This window comes from Anabrus simplex, chromosome 11, assembly GCF_040414725.1.
Source record: "Anabrus simplex isolate iqAnaSimp1 chromosome 11, ASM4041472v1, whole genome shotgun sequence".
NCBI classification, from domain to species: Eukaryota; Metazoa; Arthropoda; class Insecta; order Orthoptera; family Tettigoniidae; genus Anabrus; species Anabrus simplex.
The window spans coordinates 65,958,446-65,981,002 of NC_090275.1; the positions used below are offsets into that span (position 1 = coordinate 65,958,446).

Genomic DNA, 22,557 nt, shown 5'->3' on the forward strand with positions numbered 1-22,557 from the left:
TTCGTATGGCTTTTAATACCGGGAGTGTCCGAGGACAAGTTCGGCTCGCCAGATGCAGGTCTTTTGATTTGACTCCCGTAGGCGACCTGCGCATCGTGATGATGAAATTATGATGAAGACGACATATACACCCATCCCCCGTACCAGCGAAATTAACCAATTATGGTTAAAATTCCCGACCCTGCCGGGAATCGAACCCGGGACCCCTGTGACCAAAGGCCAGCACTCTAACCATTTAGCCATGGAGCCGGACGGTATGCATGATTATTACATAAGAATTTAACATCATTTGTTCCAGTGCAGTGTAAATATTTATGTTATATTAATACCACGCATATCGATGGCACATACTTGCGTATACCGCCACCTAGGATATTATATCGTTCTTCAGTGCCGATGATGCGCACATGTGCGTGTAGAAACTTGTTAAATCTGCAATCTTCTAGCTTCTAACTAACAGAAGGAAAAGAAACACTTATCGGCTCCTTGGGCAATGTATAGGTTTAATTAAAGCGACAGTGAACGTGTTCATTGCCTAAAAGCTACAAGGAATACTTGCGATAAGCAAAGATTTCTCAAAAATATAAGCAGTATGGCATTAACCAACTCCAACATTTTAGAGAAAAATATTTTTATTTTTGTGAGTCTATTTTAATACGTTAAAAAGGACTGGATTCACTCGTAAGTCCTTAGTGTACGTACTAGTATTACTAATTTGCACTTCCGTGAAAACTGTACCTAAAGATGTGTCAGAAATAGGCATTTTAAACCTGATTTGTTGATATTTGAATACCAGTTGATGAAATAAGGGATATAGATAATAAGTAAGTATGTTTTCCTAGTTCAAGAACGTAAAATAAATTTGGTAGTCGTGGAAAAAAAATAGTTTCTTAGTAATGAACATACAAAGTTACCCTGACAACAGGCAGATTACATATCCAGGTATCTTTAATCGCAGAATGGACCTACTCAAGTGTTTCATTATAAAATGTAAACGAATCATCCGTAAACATTGCATATCTCCAGTTATTCCTTCCAGAATTACTTGGAATGAATTGATTTACAATGCGAGCAGAAGACTGGCACTATGTCTCGAGGGTGTTCACCTAATTTCCATTGTAATTTAAAATAATGTAAATTTAATCATTTGATTGATGAATGTTATTCTGTTTGCCAGGAAGAAGACGACGACATCGACAAAGACGGAGATGGAACTCCGGGCTCAGACGACTGTCATGTCATCCCGAACGACAAGTCAACAGAATTCATCTTGGCGACGGTTGTCGAGGAAGCTGCGTGAGTGATTACTTTATGTTTAGCGCACTCAATTGATGTCGCGTCGCGAAGATAAATTGTTCCATAAGTTCCTAACAGGTCCGAAGGCCGTAAACAATTCATGCTTCTCTCCCTGGAGGAAATTCTTTCTAGAATTAGATAATGTTTTTGATTCGTAAGAGGCGCCCGTATTTTTTACGCAGTAATAAATTATATTGCATAAGGCATATGACAGAGTACCCAGGGAAACGATGTTACCCGTACTGAGGGAATATGGTATTAAGGGTGATTATTAATAGCAATCGAAGGCATTTCTGTTGACAATTGGGCTGCGGTGGGAATTGATGGTAGAATGACTTCTTGTTTCAAGCTACCTACAGGGATCAGATAAGGCTGTAATCTTTCACTTTTGTTGTTCATAGTTTAATGGACCATCTATTAAAAGGTATTAAGTGGAAGGGAGGGATTCAGTTAGACAGAAATGTAGTAACGAAATTTTGCCTGGAGGAGTCATTTTAGTCTAACTTATAGTCTAAGTCCTAGCGAAATCCCGTATGAATTATTGTTAAAATGATATTCAGGGTGGTCGGACACAACGTGTTAGTGCGCTGGTCGGGCTTGAGAGTCATGTGGATCAAACACTAACACACGGTGGGCTTTAACCAATGACACCTTAGCGTGCTTGTTATGTGCCGAGCCTATCAGTAGGGAGGTCATTGCTCAAGTCCCTCCCCTGGAGAAGTTAATTTCATCTATTGGCACTCTCAAGCCAGTCATAAACAACGTACAGATTTAGCAACACTGCCTCGCAAAGCCCATATGAAGTCACCCGCGAAGCGATCTGATTGGCTAACTTCAGCAGCTGGTAAAATGACAAGATCGCGAGATATCTAATTATTTCTTTCCAATTATTTATCAGTATTACCAACCCTCTAATTCTCATATACTCTGTTCACGTTGTTTCCGACTTCCCTGTATATGTCCATATGGCTGCATTAAAGTTATTATTATTATTATTATTATTATTATTATTATTATTATTATTATTATTATTATTATTATTATTATTATTATTATTATTTTCTTTCTTTCTTTCTTTCTATCTTGCGAACCGGCCAAACTTAGGACCACGCCAATACTACTTCACTTCCTTCTTATCATCCCTTTTTCCTTCCTCTTTCTCCACAGTGCCTTCATTCTTTCAGAATGTTGTACTCTTCAGTCCATCTTCCCCCTTTGCGCTCTTTCTTTTCTTCCACAAGAACTTTTATGTTGGAAGGTCTTTTCCTGAATTGGTCTCTATCACGACATTCTTCATCTGCAGTTCCTAACCTCTTGAGTTCTTCCTTCATCTGCTTGGCATATCCCCCCTTGGCTCTTCAAGTAGTATACTTTATTAAAAATGTGTTTATTTAACCTTACTGGATCCATTCTGACCATGTGTCCATAGAATCGCAGCCTTCTTTTCCTTATTGTTGTTTCCAGGTCTTCTGTTCTTTTGTATATCTCTTTATTTGATCGTAATTTGTAGTTTACCTCTACCACCCTTGGGCCGTAAGTCCTCCTTAATATTCTCCTTTCAATCTTTAGTAGTTTTTCCAGGTTCGTTAGTGTTGTTGTTTCCACATCATAAAGAATCACTGGTTTTACCACATCATCATAATGTCCTAGTTTGGCATTAATGGAAAGATTATTTTTGTTGTAAATGGCTTTGATGGCAGTGTTTAGACTTTCCTACTTAGGTCTCCTATATTCCATGGCCTCTTTATCCATCCCGTTGCTGCTGATAATCTTTCCCAAGTATTTAAACTGCTTTGTGACCTTCACTTCACCATATTTCGTCTTCATTGTTCTCTTCACATAATTCCTGTCCGTGCTCATCATCTCTGTTATTATTATTAGCGTATTCTCCCAATAATGGAAGACGTTAAGCAAACAACTCAATCAAGCTTTCTTTGGGTTCTTCTTGTTCTTCCAATAGGCTTTCATTCTCTCTGAGAAGGCTTGTTTACGTTCTTCCGACCACTTCGGTCTGCACTGTTTTTGCTTTGGTTGCTCTGATGTAACTTCCCACTTGTTGACTTTGTGTCTGAAGGTGTCTCTTTCTAAAATGTCTGTTGCACATATGTTTGCGTTTTTTAGGTCCTTTCGAAGTTCGTCCAGCCAAGGTGTTGAACTCTCAAGTGAGCTAACATAATTTAATATTCTTTTTGACAGTCGATTTTCTGGTAATCTTGTGAGGTGTTCAAAGAATTTAATTCGTCTTTTCTTAATGTCAATTTCAATGTTTGAAACTTTTTCTGTTGTTTTGATTGATTGTAGCCTGTAATCATCTTGGGTATATCTTGCTCCTAGGATTTTCCTGATGATCTTCCTCTCTTGCTTTTTTATTTCTTATAATTCTTGTTTACTGTTAAGTGACAATGTTTCACTTGCGTAAAGGACTGTTTGTTTTATGACTGTGTTGTAATGCCGAATTTTTGTCTGTCTTGACATGCATTTTTTGTTGTAGATGTCTTGAACTAACCCTAATGCCTTCTTGACTTTTTGGAGACGGTTTTGCTGTGAGATCTTCTCAAGGCCTGTCGGTTCGATGAATTCTCCGAGGTATTTAAAGTACGATACCCGGTCGATTTTACCGTATTTTGTTCTCAGGCTCGTGGTATCTGTCTTTGAACAGAAGAATTTCGTTTTCTCAAATGAAATCTCTAGTCCCACTTTTTCTGCAGATTCCTTAAGTATCTCAAGCTGCTTGACGGCAGTCTCCTCATCCTCTGTTAAAATCGCCAGATCGTCCGCAAATGCGAGGTATGGTACGTAGAGGTTGTTTTTGGGAAAGCCCACTCGGATCGGTTTCCAAGATTCACGTTTCTTGAGTTCCTTCTCCCATTCTTCCATAACCTTGTCTAGGACGACGTTGAACAGAATAGGCGAGAGTCCATCACCTTGTCTCACACCTGTTTGAATGTCGAAGGGTTCTGAAATTTCTCCCATAAATTTCACTTTAGATTTTGTGCCCGTTAGTGTTTGTTTTATGAGTTCTAGGATTTTGTGATCTAGTCCTCTCTCTTCTAGAATTTGGAATAATGAGGGTCTGTCTATCGAATCATATGCCTTTTTGAAATCTACAAATGTCCATACTGTAGGCTTTTGTCTGAGGGCTTGTAGTTTAAGTATGGTTTTGAGGTTGAAAGTTTGTTCTGGACATGACCTGTTTGGTCTGAATCCTGCTTGAAATTCTGATCATTTGGGTTCTAATTGTTGTTGTGTTCTATGCAAGAGACAGGCTGATAGTATTTTGTATGTGACTGATACAAGTGAGATTCCTCTGTAATTGTTTACGTCTAACTTGCTGCCTTTTTTATGCAGTGGATGGATTAGAGCAATCTTCCAGTCATCCGGGAGCTTTTCGGTTTGCCAAATGTTTTGGATTATTTGTGTAATTTCTCTGAGTGAATTTGGGCCTAAATTTTTCAGAAGTTCAGCTACAATTCCGTCTTCCCCTGATGCTTTGTTGTTTTTAAGTTTCTTGATATGCGAATAAATTTCTTCTTGAGTTGGTGGTGACGAATTTTGCGGTACGATTTCTGGCTGTACTTTCGGGAATCTCTTCTTGGGTTCTGGACAATTTAAAAGCTGTGAAAAATATGTAGCTAATTCTTGGCAATTTTCCTTATTTGTCAAGGCTAGTTTACCATCTTGCTTCCGAAAGCAAAGGTTCTGTGGGGAATATCCTTTAATTTGGTTCGCAAAGGTCTTGTAGAAATCGTGTGTATTGTAATTTTCGAAGTTGTCTTCAATTGACTTCAGTTGGACATTGACGTATTTCCGTTTATTTTGTCTTAAAATCTTGGATACATGCTTGCGAACTTCGAAGAATTTCTTCTGTGTTTCTTCTGATTTGTTACAATCGTAGTTTTGAAATGCCTTTTTCCTTTCTTCTAGTGCGGTCTTACATTCTTGATTCCACTAATGATGTTTTGGTTTCTTGCGAAGAGGGATTAGGTCCTTCGCCGTTTCGATTATTTTAGTCTGGAAATTCTCCCAGCTCTCTGCAGGTCGTTTTTCCCATTCTTCTGAAATTTTGGAGTCCTTGATTTTGTGTAGATAAAATTTTGGAATCACCGATGTTTTCCTGTTGAATTTCCCTTTTGGTGTGAATTTAATTTTGATTCTGCTTAAATAATGATCCGAATCGATGTTAGCACCTCTGCGCACTTGCACATCATGAATTTCCTTTTGGTAATCATATGATATTGCCACATGATCAATCTGAAATTCTCCTAAATGATGGATGGGTGATCGCCAAGTTTTTTGCTTTTTGGGATTCTTCCGGAGTGATGTTGACATAATTTTGAGGTTATTTTGTTGGCATAACTCAATGAGGCGTGTGCCACTTTTATTGGTGAATCTGTGGGCTGGATAGTCTCCCACTGTCCTCCTGTATTTGTATTCCCTGCCAAGCTGTGCATTGAAATCACCGAGTAGAATTTTCACATCATTTTTAAGGATTTTGGCCATTTTTGTTTCAAGTTCTTTCCAGAATATCTCTGTTTTTTCAGGCTCCTTTTTATTGTCTCCATTTGTTGGTGCATGCACATTAATAAAGGTGTATTTTTAGTTTGTATGCCTAATTCTTAAGGTCATAAGCCTATTGTTGATGGGTTTCACCTCTATTACTGAATCCAAAACTTTTTTTTCTACACAGAAGGCCATTCCTAACAATGCTGCTCCTTTACAAATTTTCTTGTTTGTTCCACTTTTGAAGATCCTATAATTATTGTAATCTATCGTTTCTAAATCGGTGAAGCGTGTTTCTTGTAGGGCCAGAGTTTGGATTTTCTGCTTTGTAAGTTCTGTTGTGAGATTGTGCAGTTTTCCTGTTTGAATCAGTGTCTGAATGTTGAATGTGCCAATGAAAGTGTGAGTCTTTCGTGGAAGTTTATCAGAGCACTTCGACTTGCTCTCTCGTATTCGCCCAAGCTCCCCAGAATCCGAATGCTTGGTTGCCACTTTAGAGTGGGTGGATTGTCCACCTGGGGTAATTTTGTCTTTACTTGTACGAGTCATGTCTGCTTGTAAGCAATCTTCTAGCTTTCGCTAGTGGTGTAGAACCAGGGATTGTTAGTTCCTGGAGCATATTTACAGCCGCACCTCTGGTGATCAGACGCTGACCACTTGCCGCTTGCTACAAGTCAGACGCGAAGTGGATTTGATTCGGTTCTTCCGCCCTCTCTGCCATTGGGATATGTCCTCTTCTGCCGTCGAGGCCGTTGACCATTTCTCTGTTTACCTCAGTTGATCCGCGGGTGCTTATTTGGCTAAGCATTATTCACACCTGTCCTGCATATCTACAGGAGCTTCCCCTATCAGCCATATGGGACGCGCCGTGTCGGGGTTGAGGGCCCCCACCCCAGTGTCTTACGCAGGGTTATGCCTAGCTCCTACTCATTTCAGAACCAGACCCCCACGTAAGCTGACCGGGCACGGTTATTATTATTATTATTATTATTATTATTATTATTATTATTATTATTATTATTATTATTATTAAATGTGGAGCCTCCGTGGCTCAGGTGGCAGCACACCGGCCTGTCACCGCTGGGCTCCGTGGTTCAAATCCCGGTCACTCCATGTGAGATTTGTGCTGGACAAAGCGGAGGCGGGACAGGTTTTTCTCCGAGTACTCCGTGTTTTCCTGTCATTTTTCATTCCAGCAACACTCTCCAGTATCATTTCATTTCATCTGTCATTCATTAATCATTGCCCCAGAGGAGAGCGACAGGCTTCGGCAGCCGGCACAATTCCCGTCTTCGCCAGTAGATGGGGCTTCATTCATTCCATTCCTGACCCGGTCGCATGACTGTAAACAGGCTGTGGATTTTTTATTATTATTAAATGTAGTAAGTAGTTCGGCCTATGCTGACGACTTGATCTTAATGGTGTGCTGAAAGCCTGCAATCTAATATCTGGAACTTGAAAATAGGTGCATTGAATAATGATATGAAATTATCCGTTCCAAGCCATTTATTTTTTTGCTAGTGGCTTTACATCGCACCGACACAGACAGGTCTTATGGCGACGATGGGATAGGAAAGGGCTAGGAGTGGGAAGGAAGCGGCCGTGGCCTTAATTAAGGTACAGCCCCAGCATGTGCCTGGTGTGAAAATGGGAAACCACGAAAACCATCTTCAGGGCTGCCGACAGTGGAGTTCGACACCACTATCTCCCGGATGCAATCTCACAGCTGTGCGCCCCTAACCGCACGGCCAACTCTCCCGGTCTTTCCAAGATTAAGGTGATGTCAGTGAGAAAGAAACCTAGGTGAACTGAATGTCATGCTGGGAATACATATCGGGCGCAGGCAGATCATTTCAAGCAATTGGGATTGGAATTCTTCCAGGATGATACTATAGCAAGTGAGATTGAAGATGTAGCAAAGCTAATACAGTGAGCTTTTAGTTGCGATCAACAGTATTCTGTAAAAAGGAAATCAGCTCCCGGACAAAGGTATCTTTACACCGGCCTGTTTTCAGACCAACTTTCCCGTACGGGAGTGAAAACTGGATGAATTCCAGATATCTTATTCATAATTGGAAGTAACAGACATGAAAGTAACGAGATAATCGCTGGTGCAAAGAGGTGGGGAAAATGGTAGGAGGGTACTCGGAATGAGAAGATAAATAATTTAGGAATTAACTCGATTGATGAACCTCTGTGGCCTCTTACGTTTAAATCATTAGAAACTGAGTCTAACCGTCGTCGTCTTTCTCACCCTCTACTTTTCTTACCCTCTATGACCGAGTAGATTATTCCCGTAGAATATCTATCCTCCTCCATTCGCCTCATAAAACCCCACCACCGAAGCGTAGTTAGGGATCTCATATGAATGTACTGAATATATCTGAAAACTCTCTCTTTATAGGGTTGCAGCGACCCTGGCCTCACCAGCTCCGCCAGCAGATCCAAACGGTAATAATGACTCTGGTTACGCAGCGTCCAATGTGGAGGAGACCATCCTTCATGCTTCGTCCGTCCCCAACAGTCCTCACAGAAGATCGCTCTCTCATCAAGAGGATAGACAAGCCAAGGTAAAGGAGACAACACGCGCTGCTTTTTTAGTAGCTACGTTCTGTTTGTATAAGATCAGTCTCACTATAGTAACGTAAGAAAATTGGTTGCATCCGAGAGAAGGAAAGATCTTTACTTGGCTAATAACATAAGGAGGGTATAAATAAAGGCTACGGATCTCATATGTCAGCAGCATTATCATCATCATCATCTACTAAAGGCAATGCATTGTCGCCTTACAATCATCTGCTAGATTCTTCATGTTGCTATATGAACCACATGCCTGTTCACCAAAGGATTTCCTGATGTATGACATACTTGGTTGTCCCCTGGGTCTCTTTCCCAGTATTTTACCTTCAAATATGGTTTGGAGAAGAGAGTCATGTCCCAGTACATGTCCAAGGAACTTTGTTTTCCTCTTCTATATCGTATTTAATAAACATCGATTCTCTTTAACGTCTTTTAAAACAAGGTCATTTGCTTTATATCCATCTAACTTGTTTTCTAATTCTTCTCGAAAACCAACTTTCTGCAGCCTCATGTTTTGTTTCTTCTTGTTTCCCTAATGTCCAGGTTTCACATCCATTCAGTAGCCTCCGTGGCTCAGGCGGCAGCGCGTCGACCTCTCACTGCTGGGTTCCGTGGTTCAAATCCCGGTCACTCCATATGAGATTTGTGCTGGACCAAGCGGAGGCGGGACAGGTTTTTCTCCAGGTACTCCGCTTTTCTCCTGTCATCTTTCATTCCAGAAACACTCTCCAATTCATTAATCATCCATTAATCATTGCCCCTGAGGAGAGCGACAGGCTTCGGCAGCCGGCACAATTCCAATCCTCGCCGCTAGATGGGGCTTCATTCATTCCATTCTTGACCCGGTCGAATGACTGAAAACAGACTGTGGATTTTCACAGTAGCACACTCCAAACAAACGTCTTGAGAAATGATTTTCTGGTCCCCAAACTGAGATGGTTGTTTAGCAGTATTCTTTTTCTTATTTTGGAAGGCTTGTTTGCTATCACTATTCTTTTCTTGATTTCCGAAAAGGGCCTGTAATCAGAGGTAATTACACTACCCAAATAGGATAATTCTGTGACTTCTTCTATCGGTCTGTTATTTAATTTTAAGTGTTTTCTACCTGTAGGCTTCTTTTTTGTCTACCATCATGCAGTTTGTTTTCTTTATATTTATTTTTAGGTTTTTTTCTGCTAAGGATTTGTTTAATGTTCTTAGCATTTTACTAAAATCCTTTTCAGAATTAGCTAATATAACAATATCATTTACAAAGCGGATACCGTGCACCTGAATATCATTAAAACTGATTCCTTCAGCATGTTCTTTTATTTCTCTAACTGCATTTTCTATTATTAGGAGATTTAAGGGCAGCAATAAAGATGTAAACGAGAGGGCGTATAAGTCTCTGGTAAGACCCAAATTTGAGTATAGTTCCAGTATATGGGACCCTCATCAGGATTACTTATACGAGAAGTGGGAAAGATCCAAAGGATTAATTTATTCTGGGTGATTCCGACAAAACAATAGTGTTACAAAAATGTTCCTAATTTGGGGCTTGAAAGACTTGGGGGTAGGGAGATGAGCTGCTCGACTAAACGGGATGTTCCGAGCTGTCAGCGTAGAGATGGCGTGGAATGACATTAGTAGACGAATAAGCTAGAGTGGAGCTTTTAAAAGATAAAGCTGGAATTCATGAGAATGAATTGCGGTAAATATTTGTTTACAAGAAGAGAAATTGGGGAATGGAGGAATTTATAAATGGAAATGTTCGATTAATTCCTGAGTTCTTCGAAAACATTTAAGAAAAGACTAGGCAAACAACTAATAGGGAATCTGCCACCTTGGTGACAGCCCTAAATGCAGACGGACGGACGGACGGATGGATGGTCCAACGATTTCCACGTTATCGGATCTACAGCTTGAACAATTTCTCTCATTCGTAATTTCTTCTTAATAATGCTATTCGTAGCTACATCATTTACGATCTCAAAAATTCAAAAACAAAGATTTATTCAACAGTTGAAAGTGTATGTTTAGTCATCAGCCCGAAGGCTGGTTGGATCCTCAACAGTTCCGCCATGAGATGTCATAGATGGCCTAGGCATCACTGAAGAGGCGTACTAGGGAAATGAGGAGTGAGGTAGTTTCCCGTTGCTTTCCTCACCGAGCCAGAAGTTGCTATTACATATCAGTCTGCCAAGCCCACTGAAATGCATGCACCAACTGACCCTATGAGCAATATTTTCACACCATTCGTAGCAGGGACTGGCTGCGTAAGGAATGGCATTACTAGCATCGCTCATACCTCAGTCACTTTCATTTTGTCAAAGCCAAGGATAAGACAGAGACAGATCAATGAAAGTAACAAAATTGCTCTAGCCCATACCAGGAGACTTAGTGCACTGTAAACACTAGGTCCCGCCAGCAAAGGCATCAGTTGAAAGTAAAATCAGATATTGTTCTCCATTTCGGAATAAAATAAAGAAGTAACATTTTTAACATTAATAATATTGTACACAACCCACCTAAAGATATCTGAAGTGTGGAATTTGGAATTCATGAAAAATAACATAATGTGATAATTTAAATACTTTTTTCGGAATGAGGACACGAGTATACTTACTTTCTTCAATTATCGTCCAGGGTTGGTTTTCCCTCGGACTCAGCGAGGGATCCCACCTCCACCTCTTCAAGGGCAGTGTCCTAGAGCGTGAGACTTTTTGTGCCGGGGTACAACTGGGGAGGACGATTAGTACCTTTCCCAGGCGACCTCACTTGCTATGCGAAACAGAGGCCTTGTGGGGGGTGGGATGATTGGAAAGGATAGACAAGGAAGAGGGAAGGAAACGACTGTGGCCTCAAGTTAGATACCACCCCGGCATTTGCCTTGAGGAGAAGTTGGAAACCACGGAAAACCACTTCGAGGATGGCTGAGATGGGAATCGAACCCACCTCTACTTAGTTGACCTCCCGAGGCTCAGAGGACCCCGTTCCAGCCCTCGTATCACTTTTCAAATTTCGGGACAGAGCTGGTAATCGAATCCGGTCCTTCGGGGGTGGCAGCTAATCACACTAACCACTACACCACAGAGGCGGACGAGTGCTATTACAATTAGGACTATCTTGACCCTGGCGCTTTTCTACACCTATTTAAAAATATACAAAACGCCCAAGTCCATGTTTGAAGTTTTTGTCCGATTGGGCGTGGAATGTTGTGTATGTTATTTTTTAGTATTTGCTTTTAACTTCCAGGCGAGAAGAAATGGTGCCGCTACGGTGAGCGAGCCAACGGGACCTTCCACCATATCCAGTTCCAGGCTCGGGCCACATCCTGACGAGGAACCTGCAGCCGCTGGACTCACGGGGTCAAAGAAGGAGCGCAAGGCCACCACAGGCTCCCGGTTCACCATCTACAAGGTGAACAAGGCGAGCCGCAAGAAGAGGGAGAAGTCCTCAGCGAAGAAGGAGCGGAAGGCCACCAAAACCCTGGCCATAGTCTTAGGTAACATTCAGCTTAAATTGTTGTCGAGAGATTCTGTGACTGTATGTCTTACGGCTAGGGGTCAGAGTGCAGAAGTCATTGCCTTATAAAATAATTGCTATTTTATACTCCAACCGGGTGACTCAATCAAGGAGAATGCAGTGTAACATATTTGTACTTAAATATTGTATATGCTCCCGAACGTGGTCTTAAGGGCATCTGAACGTGAAAATTCATCGAGAATACGCTTTCCTGATTTCAAAAACCCTGCAATAAGAGTATATTTTAAATGCGTATTTAAATATGGTGGTACCATTACCACTCTCCGCCTGTAGTTAGCCAGAATTTAATTTCCGAAAGTGATTCCTTCTCTCAAGAACCCTGAGAGCTAGAACACTGAAACTCTGTTCATAGGGACTTTTTGTTTTGTTTTGTTTTGTTTTGTTTGTTTTGTTTTGGAATATAGTATCCACCCCAAATTACTTCCTAAATGTTTAGAAACACCCTGTAGTATTGCACTAACCCCCTCCAATTTGAGATAAAAATGTTTTCCTTTGGACAGCCCATGTCAATAGGACAAAATACTTTTTGGCTAAACATGTATGTCTTTATTGTAGGTATTATTATAATTTATTTGCACAAAAAATAGTTACGACTTGAGCCCGAAAGTTAGGCAAAATTTATTCTATATCTGGGTGGACATACCGAAGTGTCAAATATAGGTAGACCTGTTCCTGTACATTAGCGAAAGGTAAGACCAGATATTATGGTGCCCTTTTTTGCCTATTTCAGCTTCCGTTGAAACTTGAAAGTTCAATGCTCTTTTTTGTGTTTTATGAGTTATGCATATTTTCTGCTATTGTTTAGGCTACATATTAAAATTAATCATTACAAGAAATGAACTTCATAATGAATCAGTATTGTAAACCTTGAACAAGTTTTAAAGGCTATTTTGAGTGTAAACTCCACCTTTAAAATTTCAAAAAAAAAGTGTTGTAAAGGTGGAGTGTTGTATTTCTTTTAGATCAGCATCAAAGGGACATATTTCGTCGCAATGTAGGAGACATCTTCAGCCAGAAAACAATGTAGTAAAGATACCCGTAGAATTCCTAATAAACTGCCATATCTTGAATAACGTGTCTAAACTTCTTGAGTTATACATTAAGAGCTCAGTCAAATGCCACAATAAAAATATACACTTCAACAGACCTGCATAAGTTATAAAGCTTAGGCCCTATTTATAAATAAAATGTTAGGTTTTCAGTTTATGAGAAATTTAATATATATTTGTTCTTTGGCTGAAGATGTCTCCCACATAGAGACAAAATATGTCCCTTTTAATGCTGTTCTAAAAATGTTTTAAATAAGTGTTGTAAAGGTGTTTACCCTTAAAATATATTTAATACTTCTTTAAAATGAATCACCATAAATAAAATATAGTACTGTAGTTACTAAGAAGGGAACTTTTATATTTTTACCTTTCTATTTCTTTTTCGGAATAGGCTTCTTCACATTCTTGCGCCTACGGTCCGTTTCTTATTCGTGTGAGCTTGGTTGATCGTCTGATCTCGGAATTCTGTAATTTTGTTGATGATCAACCTATAATAATGTCTAATACATTCTGCATCCTGTGGTATGTTCTATTCCTCCAAGGCCTCCGTGACTCGTTTAAGCCAATTAATTTTGTGTTCTCCTGTCCTCAATATATTCCAGAATTCTCTTGGCTGTTCTCTCCGGTGGCATTTCTTTTTTGTGCCCGTATAAATAAAGTCTTCTCTTTTTAAATTATGATGTAATTTTCTCTGTCTTTTTTTTTGTATAATTCCATATTTGGTCACAGTCGAAATTCTTGTCCCACTTTCCTAGGCGCTAGTATGTTTCCGCATCCGGGAGATAGTAGGTTCGAATCCCACTATCGGCAGCCCTGAAAATGGTTTTCCGTGGTTTCCCATTTTCACACCAGGCAAATGCTGGGGCTGTACCTTAATTAAGGCCACGGCCGCTTCCTTCCAACTCCTAGCCCTTTCCTATCCCATCGTCGCCATAAGACCTATCTGTGTCGGTGTGACGTAAAGCCCCTAGCAAAAAAAAAAGTATGTTTCTAAAAAATGTTTTCTCAGTGTTTTTCTAGTAAGCCCTTCTTGTTCAGTGAAATGCATTCCATCGCATACAAACTTTCTGGCTTTATCACAGTTTTGTAATCTTTGAGTTTTGCAGTGATTGAGGTTGATTTTTTAACACTCGTATATACATTACGGCATAGCTGATATGGTGTTTCCACCTTTCTTGGCCATTCCTAAAACGCTATTCCTGATAACCCTGTAGGAATTATCTACACCCCTAGATATTTTAACTTCTGTACTCTGCTATTTGTTCCATACTTAATGACAATATTCTGTATTATGTCTTGTATGTCCTATATCATTAGTCCTGTCTTTCCGTACGATTAAAAAATAAGAGTTGCACAAATGATATACAGTATTTGTATTACACAAATCTCTACTAAAAATTTCACTCCACACGCCACACGAGAGTTGCCTGGTCCCCTACCTTCTATGTAAGATGAAGTACTAAATTGTGATTCAGATGTGTATTAACCCTCTGGCAGGCGCGCCTTTCTTTATTACGAAAGAGGGCGCGCATTGCACTTTGTGCCACATTTTCCTCCCGAATTCTAATAATGGTAAATGTAGTCAGAATATATTCTATTATCTCCAGAGGACACACAAAATCTCTTAGAAATAATTTACAAACAATTAACACAAGTTATGACACGATTCGAATCGAATTTTTCACGTGAAATGTCGGTAGATACACACAAACTCTTACAAATGATTCACAAACAACGAAATAAGTTGTGACACTATTTGAATGGTTTTTGAACGTGAAATGTCTATTTGGATACAAAAAAATCATTAACAGTCCATTATGCAACAAGCCTATTATGCCAATAATTAAGCGCGAGTTTTATCATTTCCATACGAGTGTCTTTATTACCATTATAGGCGAGTTGCATACGACTGTTCATGCTCGACGATAATTATAACTCTATTTTTTTAATATTCATAAATTTCTGTCGAGATGTCGCTTGACAGTTGAGTTTACTGAACAGAGCACAGATCGCATGCGCTGGGTTATTGGTTTTCAGTGAGTGGATCAAAGACCTTGAAAATGTTATATATTTTCAAAACTTTGATAGAAGGTTATCATAACCTAGTTTTATTTCAAATACAAATTGTTTATCGTACAGTTGGTGAAGTGAATTTGCGGGAATGTGCCGTGTGGTTGTGGAATATTGGAAGTAGAAGGTGCATTGTGTCCGACATGTTTGATTTTGCTATCCTTACCTAACTGGTCAAACAGTTGTATCATAATGAAAATCTCAACTCTGATTAGTGGAGAACGTGCATCATAATGAAACTTGAACTATAATGAGCCAAATTAAGATTCATGTTTCTGGTATATAATATTTATATTTCGGCCTCGTCGACCATAAAATGATTTACAAAACAATTCACGCAAGTTATGACACAATTTGAGTCTACGTCTCTGCTTGGACCCGACCCATTGGAAACAATACACGAACTATTGCAGAAAGTAATCTCAGTTATATCTGAATAATGATTAAAACAGTACCCAAACGTCTTTAACAGTAAACACTCTTACTATATTCACACTGAGCTATAAAAGCTGAACATCATGAAAGGAAGGTGAAACGTACATCACTCGCATGGCCAGGCGCGCGCCCGAACAGAGTACAACACACAGAGTACCGACTGGCACGATGAAGTTAATGAAACTATGGTCATCAGGTGGACGATCCCTTAACCTATACTTACTATGACGGAAACCGTTTCCCGCCAATTATAACAAGAGATATTATATAAATGGTTATACGGTTGCACTTAATACCCATGCGCCCCTGCCGGATGGTTAAGTACCTTGCACTAAACCATTTTTATTATTTTAGTGCCCATTTTTGTCCTTTTTTGGCCTATTTTCATTATTTAGTGCCTATTTTCTAAATTTTAAGTACTTATTTGTTTGCCTGTTTTAGCCAAAATAAATGAATATGATTATAAATAAATAAATAAATAAATGCGTGAACTTCTGGTCTCTAGTCGTGACTCATAAAGTAGTATCCTCTGTGAAAAGTTTACTTAAATTAGTGGCAGAAATTTTAATTTTTTAAGTGATTTGTTGATATTTGCATTCCTGTTGATGAGCTAAAGGAAACAGATAATTGATTTTTAAAATATGAGCAAATTTTAGTGATCTTGGAATAAATGCAGTCGAACCTCGATATCTCGAACCTCCATTATTCAAATTTTCAGTATCTCGAAGTAACTTAAATTTTCCAGCCCTTTGTCCTATTCTTCACGTGTATTTATTTCTCTATTACTCGAAATTCTTTTACACGAATTTCTCGAAGTAAACATTTCCTCCCTTGAAGCAAAAAATACTCTGTAACTCGAATTTTGTGCAACATTAACTGTGCAATACGGCATTTGTGGTTTGTAAGGAACAACTAACAAGTAAAGAAAGGGTTACAATGATGCTTGGAGCTAATATGAGGGGAACCGAAAAACTAAACTTCTAGTGATCGGAAAATTGGCGAAGCCTCGCTGTTTTTCCTGAGTGTGTATTCATTACCGGTCACGTACGAAAGCAACCCCGAAGTCACGGATGACAAGCTCTATTTAGAAAACTCGGCTGTGTGATATTGACGAGAAGTTTCAACGTGAAGTGAGGAAAGGTTAACCGTAACAAACAGAAGAGACTAACGGATCTTTTCCTTCACTATTGTATGTACCGGTACTGTATCCTGTCTTCTAAAAAGTTACTGTAATAACGGTTATAATGAAAGTGATCTGGTAAAATAGAGTTCGTTTGCGTATTTTAAAATACTGTAAAAAAATAATGTATTCAGTATAAGCACGTAGATACACATGATTCAATTATGTGCTATAGATGCTTAAAAACAGCATTCTCTATATCTAGAAATTTCGATAACTCGAAATAAATTTTAGTTCCCGAGCTGATTCGAGATATGGAGGTTTCACTGTAGCTTCTTAAATATTCACCCACAAAATAGGCCTTTAATGTTCTTGAACACTGGGACTGAAATTTTGGCGAAATATATGAAAAATATTGATTTTCGTTTTTTTTTTCCATATTAATACACCCCTAACCCCTGCGGATCAGATAGCAGTGTTTTTTATCCGAATTCCGCCATTTTTAAAGCTCTAGCGTAGCTTTTAAATGCCTGACGTGCAGTCCTTTAAACGCCCACTTTCATTCGACTCACGATCAGCGCACATTGGTGGTGTATTCAAGCAGATTTCTCGATGTCATTTCATAGGAATAATTCAAAAAGGCCTCCTACATCTGCCAGTCTGCATTGTGCTGCTTTCTAGTGGAGGAAGTAGGCACTTTTACAACGTAAACTATATAAGAAATACAAAAGTTTGAAAAAACTGAATGAAAATTACAGGTGGTGTGTGGCCTTGCATAATACATTGAGTATATTTTTATACCTATTTTCAAAGACAATGATTACTTATAGAAATATTTATTAGTTTCAACATTATTTATGACTATTTCCGTACATACCATGTGCAAATCCTGTTTGTTTACAAACAAGTTGTTTTCGAGTTTGATTGTGTTGAGGTGTGCGAGTATTTTCTACCATTGTTTGGTGCTGTTTTGTGGTAAAATGCATACAATAAGTTCTCGGTGGCGTAAGCCAAAATCCAAAAGTAGGAGAAAACAACAAATTTCTTTGAGATTATCAGATGCTCGGTGGAAATCAGCTGGCAATACAGGTTATGAGCATTGTCCATTATTTTAAAAAATTGCTTTTTTCTCTGTTTCACTTTTTCAGGCATTCAAAATGTTACACGCATCACAAATCTTATGACATTGCTTTCAAAATTTGCATGTATTATCTTCATTGCAATGACTATAAAGCTGCGGATCAAATTTTGGATTGCACTTTTGGTCTGGCTGCAAAAAAATTTCAAACTAAAAAAAATTGAAGATTTTTTGTAGAATAAAACTTGGATATGAATTTTTTTTTCTTCGTACTCATTAATGCAATTCAAAAAAGAATCCGTAGGTTTCTTCCAATTGTATTAGTGCAATAGAATATTACCTAAAAGTTACACTATCTTGATTGGTTTAATGCGGCAGTCCTTTATAAATCTTGAATAATTTGCACATGAAAATGTACAAAATAATTAATATCTCAAGAACTAATCAACTTGCAGTGCTCAAATTTCCCACGGTGGTTTATGTTATGACTATTCATAAGTATATAAAATTTCAAAGCTGTACCTCATTTTATATAGAATTTGGAAATTTCAGTCCCAGTATTATTTGTTTCTGTACATCAGGTGTATTCTTAATCTGCTGGGTGCCATTCTTCACGTGTAACATTATGGACGCCATGTGTACCAAACTGTCTGCGCAATGTTCACCTGGAGTTACGGCGTTCATCTTGACGACGTGGCTGGGCTACATGAACAGCTTTGTGAACCCGGTCATCTACACCATCTTCAACCCCGAGTTCCGTAAAGCCTTCAAGAAGCTGATGGCACTTGGTACGTAACAAAACGGACTTGCCCGGGGGACGTACGCCAACGTACTCCGGAGCCACATCACCAGCGCAGTCTCCCTTCTGCAGGTTGCAGCCGAAAGGAATCAGCAGCAGTAGGTAAGTTCACAGTCTGCATACTTCCAAAAATAAGAACCAATGATGAAGCGCGGGAATTTTCTTTGCGTAAGCTGCAAAAAGCACAAACATTCAAGAAATAATAATAATAATAATAATAATAATAATAATAATAATAATAATAATAATAATAACTGATCAGAATATCCGAGACTCTTCAGTCCATCAATCAATCAATCAATCAATCACTACTGATCTGCATTTAGGGCAGTCGCCCAGGTGGCAGATTCCCTATCTGTTGTTTTCCTAGCCTTTTATTAAACGATTGCAAAGAAATTGGAAATTTATTGAACATCTCCCTTGGTAAGTTATTCCAATCCCTAACTCCCCTTCCTATAAACGAATATTTGCCCCAATTTGTCCTCTTGAATTGTAACTTTATGTTCATATTGTTTTCTTTCCTACTTTTAAAGACACCACTCAAACGCATTCGTCTACTGATGTCCTCCCTCACCATCTCTCCACTGACAGCTCGGAACATATCACTTTAAAAAACAGATCAGATGTAAGGCTTTTCAGGCGTTTGCTCTATCAACCAGCGTTTCGCCTTAGGTCTGACACTAGACTCATCAGAGTGAGATGTGTCAGACCCTACCCACTGACGCTGGGTGGTGGAAAAATATCTAATTCCCTCCATGGGAACTTAGAATTTACATACCACTTAGTCGTGCAGCTCGTCTCCTTTCTCCCAAGTCTTCCCAGCCCAAACTTTGCAACATTTTTGTAACGCTACTCTTTTCTCGGAAATCGCCCAGAACAAATCGAGCTGCTTTTCTTTGGATTTTTTTCCAGTTCCTGAATCAAGTAATCCTGGTGAGGGTCCCATACACTTGAACCATACTCTAGTTGGGGTCTCACCAGAGACAAATATGCTCTCTCCTTCACATCCTTACTACAACCCCTAAATACCCTCATAACCATGTGCAGAGATCTGTACCCTTTACTTACAATCATATTTATGTGATTACCCCAATGAAGATCTTTCCTTATATTAATACCTAGGTATTTACAATGATCCCCAAAGGGTACTTTCACCCCCACCAACGCAGTAATTAAAACTGAGAGGACTTCTCCTATTTGTGAAACTCACAACCTGACTTTTATCCCCGTTTATCATCATACCATTGCCTACTGTCCATCTCACAACATTATTGAGGTCATTTTGCAGTTGCTCACAATCTTGTAACTTATTTATTACTTTGTTCAGAATAACATCATCTGAAAAAAGCCTTATCTCTGATTCCACTTCTTTACACATACCATTGATATACATAAGAAAACATAAAGGTCTAATAATACTGCCTTGAGGAATTTCCTTCTTAATTATTACAGGGACAGATAAAGCTTCACCTACTCTAATTCTCTGAGTTCTATTTTCCAGAAACAGAGCCACCCATTCAGTCACTCTTTTGTCAAGTCCAATTGCACTCATTTTTTCCAGTATTCTCCCATGATCCACCCTATCAAATGCCTTAGACAGGTCAATCGCGATATAGTCCAATTGACCTCCTGAATCCAGGATATCTGCTATATCTTGCTGGAATCCTACAAGTTGGGCTTCAGTGGAATAACCTTTCCTAAATCCAAACTGCCTTCCATCAAACCAGTTATTAATTTTGCAAACATGTCTTATATAATCAGAAAGAATATTTTCCCAAATCTTACATGCAATGCATGTCAAACTGACTGGCCTGTAATTTTCAGCTTTATGTCTATCACCCTTTCCTTTATATACAGGGGCTACTATAGCAACTCTCCATTCATTTGGTAAAGTTCCTTCGTGCAAACAATAATCAAACAAGTAATTCAGATATGGTACCATATCCCAACTCATTGTCTTTAGTATATCCCCCGAAACCTTAGAAATTCCGGCTGCTTTTCTAGTTTTCAAATTTGTATCTTACTGTAAGTGCCATTGCTTTCATAGGTAAATTTTAATACTTCTTTAGTATTAGTCGCCTCCTCTATCTGGGCATTATCCTTGTAACCAACAATCTTTACATACTGCTGACTGAATACTTCTGCCTTTTGAAGATCCTCGCATACACACACCCTTTGTTCATTAATGATTCCTGGAATGTCCTTCTTAGAACCTGTTTCTGCTTTAAAGTACCTATACATATTCTTCCATTCACTAAATTTGTATGTCCACCAATTATGTTTGCCATCATGTTATCCTTAGCTGACTTCTTTGCTAGATTCAATTTCCTAGTAAGTTCCTTCAATTTCTCCTTACTTCCACAGCCATTTCTAACTCTATTTCTTTCCAACCTGCACCTCCTTCTTAGTCTCTTTACTTCTCTGTTATAATATAGTGGATCTTTACTATTCCTTACACCTTTAAAGGTAGATGTCAGTCACTGTCAGCTAAAATACTGCATCCTGGAGTGGGTGTGAAGTGGATTCAAGAAAGGAAAGCAACCCACGGCACAAAGATGAAGGAATACTGGGCTAAGAAGAAAGCTCACCAGAGTTAGGAACCATGAGGTCCAAGGGACCTCAACGAAACAAGAATAATAATCTTTGATACCCTGAAGATGACCGACTAAGGATATCAAATTAAAAAGAAATAGCCGTAACCTTCATAAATTAAACTACCTTTTCTACATGGATGACATCAAATCATATGCAATAAATATATCCCAAATTACGGAAAACATTTCCATACACATGTGCATGGAGTTTGGTACGGGCAAGTACAAAATAAACAGCAGTAAAAAAAGAAAAAAAGGACAATGGTATAGGACAAAAGGAATAACCATTGCATCTGATCAACAAATGGAAAGCATGGGTAGAAATGAAGCATATAAGTACCGGTATCTATGCTTTGAACAATCAATCAAATTCAAAAATAAACTTCAGAAATAAAAACCCATGAAGATATTTACTCCGCCTCGTCTTAAAATCTAAGCTTAACGCTTCTAACCTATCAAAGGCAGTCAATACATATGCTGTAACTACTCTGGGACATTCATTTGGCAATATAAACTGGTTTCAGACAGATCTAGGAAACATCGATCGCACATAAGGACAATGCTTACTAAGTACAAAATAGTGTACCCTAATTTGTACATAGAGAGATTTGGTACAACGTCAAAAAGAGAGGGGGCAGAGGATTCTATATTTTATAGCTCTACACAATGAACAAGAAATAAACCTAAGGAAATACTTTCATTGCCGGACAGATGACAGCATTCTACAAAGAGCTGTAGTTGAAGTAGACCTAAACTACACCCCTTTGAAGTTACTGTACATGAACGCCACATAAATATTAAGAAATACGAACATCCTTCACAGGGAGAAGATCGAGAGATGGGCTAGTAAAAAACTTCATGGAAGGTACTGCAGCCAGAGCAGTGACGAGAACATTCACAAACAACTTTCAAAATCATGGCTGTCTAGGGAAAGTTATTTCCGGAAAGTGAAGGATTCAACCAGGCGATCCAAGATAAAGTGGTCTCAACAAAGAGTTATAGGAAACATATCCTTAATGCAACAGCAGCCCAGAAACCATTGAGCACATCATCAGCAACTGCAGATTACTAGCGCCAACATCGTACACTGAGAGACATAAGGAAGTAGCGAAAGTTATACACCAAGAAATTGCCCTGGCCCGATCTCTAGAACAGGGTGCCTTACTACAAATACTCCCTACAGAGTGTACAGGAAAATGAAAACTTGAAACTCTACTGGGATCGAACTAATAAAACAATTCCGCACAACAGACCAGACGTAACATTAACAAACAGAAGGAATCAACACACTTATTTCATTGATATAGCCGTCCCGAATGACCATAAAATGAAACAGAAATACAGGGATAAAATCAAAAAATATACTGCACGTCACTTGAACTTCTAGAGAAGATAACTGGAATAATAATTAGGAATATAGTTGAACTGTTATTGGAGGAAGAGCAACACGGGTTCGGGAAGAACCGAAGCACTATTGACCTGATATTTGCCGTCAGAATGTTAACAGAGAA

The 22,557-nt window shown here is 38.9% G+C and overlaps 1 protein-coding gene across 1 annotated transcript in view; it reads left to right on the plus strand.

The window, feature by feature from the left end:
- Positions 1 to 22,557, plus strand: part of Dop2R (dopamine D2-like receptor) — a 112,406-nt gene that overhangs the window by 81,931 nt on the left and 7,918 nt on the right. Inside the window, exons 4-7 of the mRNA XM_067155380.2 lie at positions 1,178 to 1,296; positions 8,201 to 8,366; positions 11,611 to 11,860; positions 18,235 to 18,554. Of these exons, the coding sequence (XP_067011481.2) occupies positions 1,178 to 1,296; positions 8,201 to 8,366; positions 11,611 to 11,860; positions 18,235 to 18,449 (750 nt within the window). The 3' untranslated portion in view covers positions 18,450 to 18,554. The remainder of the gene's footprint in view (positions 1 to 1,177; positions 1,297 to 8,200; positions 8,367 to 11,610; positions 11,861 to 18,234; positions 18,555 to 22,557) is intronic.